The 5,247-nt window shown below is 38.1% G+C and overlaps 1 protein-coding gene across 1 annotated transcript; it reads right to left on the bottom strand.

The window, feature by feature from the left end:
* Positions 1-1,240: 1,240 nt before the first annotated feature.
* On the bottom strand, positions 1,241-1,795 carry LOC108775814 (uncharacterized). Its single transcript, XM_018542260.1, has 2 exons — positions 1,777-1,795; positions 1,241-1,560 (listed from the first exon to the last, which is right to left on the bottom strand). The coding sequence occupies exons 1-2, from the start codon at positions 1,793-1,795 to the stop codon at positions 1,241-1,243; spliced, it is 339 nt and encodes a 112-aa protein (XP_018397762.1).
* Positions 1,796-5,247: the final 3,452 nt, after the last annotated feature.

Raw genomic sequence — 5,247 nt, forward strand, 5'->3', positions numbered from 1 at the left:
GAGTAAAAAACTAAGAAAAAAGGTCCTATAGACATATGCTCGTTTTTGCTCCGTTTCAGAGAAAATCGAAAAAAAATATTTACATTTCTTGCCATATCTAACACCGACATATTTGATTACATTTTCCATTTTCTATTATGAATTTGTCAGTCGCTCTTTGAAAGCCTTTAACAGTAGAACAATATCATATTTTAAACGCACATATTGTTGTTACTGTGAACACACGCATACACAAAAATTACATGGCAGCGAATCGATGTTTTGTTTGTAACATCGCGCAACAACGAAGAAATCTAAATAGATTACGAGGCGATGAAAATATCAGAAAACGTGAAATAGCTGAAAGTTTTCGAGCTAATCTTCAAGACATTCCTGCTGTATACGGAGAAGATTCCAGAGTGTGCCTCAGTTGTTTTTCACTTATGACATCGGAATCGCAATTAGAACACAATCCGTCGTGTACGAAAATGAAAATCATTTATTCGGAAAGAAATGGCAATTGTGTTATTTGTAGACGAAACGGTGGAGAATTAAGACGACTTCCGTTGAAATGTAAAACTGATATTTTTATTAATCGTAACATATATGTACCCAGTAACATTCGATCATGTCCTGAACATTTTAATGATACTGGATGTATTCCAAGAGAACTACATGTCCAATTCAGATACATTGAACGTCATTATTTAGTCGCTGGTGCGGAGTTACGAGCATTCATGGAAATGCTAGCCCAAACTGCAAAAGACAACGAGCTGCATACTTTCACCAATGAAAATTCTTTTACCGATGAGGAATTCGACATTATTAGTTCAGTAAGTAAGGCTCAGTTTGCAGAAATCGTTACATTTTGTGATAGATGATAGATAGAGTGATATAACACATAAAGTCAAAGGCCCTCTATTGTCGAAAAAACGAGATGGACATTTTTTCTGGTCGACGACGTTAATAATGATGATAACGACGTATCTTAAAAATAAAACGTGAAAATTCACGGATTCGGACTTTGTGTCGTGATATCTCCGCTCGTAGGGCACGTAGAAGAAAGTGAAAGCACTTTTATCATACAATTTAATTATTTCCTGTCGATTGAGCGTATGTAGAACTTGATCGGTTCAGCCGTTACTGAGATCTGATCATCTCGACCCCGAAAAATTCTCAGTTTCGCGTAAAGGAGGCACGGCAGTGTCGCGCGCTTGGCTTAGCGCCGAGACACTACCGTGTCTCCAGATATTAATGGGATTTAATCGGACTTTTTCAGCAGGGAGATAATTTCCAATAATTGCAACGCCGAATGACTCTCCATTACCATTGCAGGTAACTCAAATAACGCTCGAATATGCTTCTGAATGATCAATACTGGATCATCATATCTCATTAGCAACATTTCCCATGCTTCAATGTAATTTTCTTCAGAAGCCTCTAAAAAATTAATAACCTCACGTGCTTCACCCTTCAACGCTGAAATAAGGTACTGCATTTTTTGCACTTTTGGAAGTGTAGCGTTCTGATCAATCATGGACTTAAACATGTTACGAAATGACATCCATTCTTCTAGATTACCTGAAAACGTAGGCAAATCAACTCTAGGTAACTTTAAATGTTCATTGGCAACAATACTTCCCTACGTAACTGGTGCTCCTTCTCTCACGTGTCGAAAATTTGATTGTATTGATGGCATAACTGATTCCTTTTGCTCGATTAACGTTACCAGCTCTGTCATAATTTCGAAATATTTTTTCTCGAAACTGGTTGTTTCCTGTTTATGCAAAAACATGCCTTGTGTATCTGCATCCATTTCTTCTATTCCGGCCTGCACTTCGTTGAACTTTTCCCATGTTTCAGAGAATTTTGCAATCGTTGCCGAAGTTCCGCCACCGATGTATTGAAAAAATTTAAGTTATCTATATAAGCTCGAAATCTAGTGCTTTGTGCTTTTATCTGAGCCCGCTTTGTTACCAGCGATTTGACAAAGGCGGTCTTTGCTGCGGCCGTTATTGTTGGATCATTACTGTATTGTTTGGACATTTTTCTGCACTCTCTAATGCCCAACTACTCTGATATCTCGTAGAACTGTTATGCTATATTATTTTCGATCTCTGATGTCTTAATGCCGCCCTTACAGACACGCAATTTGCTGAACGCGAAGAACTTTGTTTCCTTTTATCTCAGATGGATTTTCACCATACCTTTTGTGATTGTTATCTTCCATTGCTGCTGCACGATCTGTCTACCTTTTTAGTTCAGAGGTTATATCCGATCCTACCTCTAAATCCGGCTCGAAGGACCAAAAATATTATATTGTTTAGATAAAGAATGTGTGTTGAACACGTATGGTTTGTAAGAATAATTAATTCTCGAAGTGGACTGTAAACTTTAATGTTTATTTTCTCGAGCCGTTATACCGTTTAAAAAATTTTTTTTAAAGTTTGAAACAACCTAATTTCCGCGTGGATCAGCTCGTCGTAATTTTCGCTAGTCGCGAAAAAGGTTCGCACGGGAAGAGAGAATGCAGAATCAAATTTAGACTAGACACAGTATTTTACAAAAGACAGAAAGAAACGTTTATTGTGTGTAGTGTGTGTATGTACAAATGAGTGTGTGTACGTGTTCGCAAGTGACAAGCAGGTGTGTATTCGTGTGCCGGTGTAGATGTGTATGTTGTGTATATTGTGTATATTGTCGAGACGGCAAGCAGACGAGACGGATACAAGACGTGTATAGAAAAACTACGAGGCGCGGACAAAGAAACTACGATATTACGGACGGCACGAACAGAAAAACTATACGTGTGAATTACAGCGCGAGTACGGCGGAAAACGCGGGGGAATCTCCGAATCCCAAGACGGACGCGAGGCGCGGTCGGCGGTATAACAATACGAATACGCGTACGCGAAGTATACGCCAGCGGCGGATGACGGTCGCGGCGCGGATAACGCGGTGGGCGTTCCCTCTATGCAATGAGGGACGCTTCGCAAAAATGTAGAATGCACAGGAACCTTACGACCGACTGCCAAGAACGCTTGGCGGAGGCGAAGAACACTTCACCCCCTTTTCTCGCCGGTGCGCAAAGTCTAGGATACTGGCGTACGGCTGTCAAGAACGCTTGACGGAGGCAAAGAACGCTTTACCCCCTTTTCGCGTCGTACGGCCAGCGGATCAGGAGTTTTGGTGATCGACTGTCAAGAACGCTTGACGGAGACCAAGAACACTTGACCCCCTTTTCGCGTCGGATCACCGGAGCTAGGATCGTAGCAGGATTCGTACTGGAGCGGCGGTTCGGATAGAAGAGAGCTCCGGAGCAAGCATAATTAACGCATTATATACTAATTATTGCTCCTGTTCGTTCGGTTACGGTCTTTTCCGTCATCGCTTGGCGGTTGGCAATTCCTGCGGAGGGGATTGGCGATCGGCGATGTTCGGTCGCGTTCGGTCGGAGCGGCGGATAGCGCGAAGCGCAGATCGTTCGGCGATCTTCGGACGCGTTCGGTTGGAGCGGCGATAGCTACTGTCGACGAAACTTTGCTACAATGCAACGGATGAATAATATACAATGATAACTATATACAATGATAACACTAACTTATGCCCAATACGAATTACAATATACAAGACAAAAAGTAGCTACCGGGAACGATGCAGTCCGAGGTGCATCGTTACAAGTTTGTAAAAACTTCGTTGAGCGACCATAACATAATACTAGATAATCAAAAGAAACTAGACTAAAGTGTTGTCTATCCGCACAGAGGGCGGCAGCGTTACCAACTTAAATATTTCAATACAACAAGTTAAAATAATTCTTGAATCAACTTTTTTTATTTTTGACGGTCAGATTTATAAACAAAGTTATGGGACACCTATGGGTTCTCCTCTATTTCCAGTTTTGGCTGATTTGGTCATGCAAGACCTTGAGAGGGAGGTGTTTAGTACATTCGATTTCCACATTCCGTTTTACTATAGATATGTTGATGATATTGTCTTGGCGGTACCCAGAGAACAAATAGATACGATTCTACAGAGTTTTAATAGTTTCCATCCAAGGTTACAATTAAAATAGTGACATAATCAATTTCCTGGATACTACCATGATAATAAAAGATAATTTTATACAATTTGAGTGGTTTCAAAAACCTACATATTCGGACAGAATTTTGAATTTTTGGTTTCAGCACCCTTTTCTCAAAAAATAAGTGTAATTTATGGATTGTTGATAAGGCATTTTTCCTTTCACATCCAGAATTTCATAAGAAAAATTTGAAATTTATTATTGATACTTAATAACTATCCATTGGACTTTGTTTTTGAAAAAGTTAAGAAAAGAATTTATGCAATTATGGATAAACCATTATAACCTAAAGTTGTTAAGAATAATATTAGAAAGGATAATACGAGTTGGTTTACCATCCCTCATGTAAAGGGAATTTCTGACAGTTTTAGAAGCATTGTCAATGGAATAAATCACAGAATTGCATTTTTCAGTGTTAATAAATTGAATAATTTTATTAAAATGCAGAAAGACTCCATTCCACATATAATGAAAAAGAATATTGTATATAAAATTCAATGTAGTGATTATGATGCTACTTATGTTGGTCAGATGTTAGAAACGAGAGTAAACGAACATCGCAGTCATATACGGAGAAATATATCCTCCAGATCTGTTATTAGCGACCATATGTTGCAACATAATCATGATTTTGATTGGAATAATGTGAAAATTATGCATTGTGAAAATTTTTATCATAAGCGATTGACATCTGAAATGCTCTATATTAAATCTCAAAATAATGGTCTGAATTTAAAAACTGACACAGAAGGCCTTGATCGGTCATACGTGGATATTTTAGATAAATTGACAAATAGTAATTTGACCTAAGCCTTTCCTTTTGTTGTCGTTTATTGTAACGGTTCCTCATTGTATCGTTTCTTACTGATGAATACGGACACATATTTTTTAGTCAGATATTTTAGTATGATTAATTTATGAATTTAATTGTGAAATAATGTCTACCAACAGAGGTGAGTGTAAAAAAATTTTCTTTAGTAATTTATTCTGGATAATCTTGAAATAGAGTAATGTAATAATTTGATCCTAATAGATATTTTGTGTCAACTGTTTTTTCACAGACATTTCCGATTTTTTGAAATTATATTACACATCCCTACATCCATTATCAACGATGAATTTATTTCTAGTTGGTGCACAAGAACATTTTGTCAGTCAACAATAATTGTTTCTACAATTTGCAT

This window comes from Cyphomyrmex costatus, unplaced genomic scaffold (assembly GCF_001594065.2).
Source record: "Cyphomyrmex costatus isolate MS0001 unplaced genomic scaffold, Ccosl1.0 scaffold322, whole genome shotgun sequence".
Classification (NCBI taxonomy): Eukaryota; Metazoa; Arthropoda; class Insecta; order Hymenoptera; family Formicidae; genus Cyphomyrmex; species Cyphomyrmex costatus.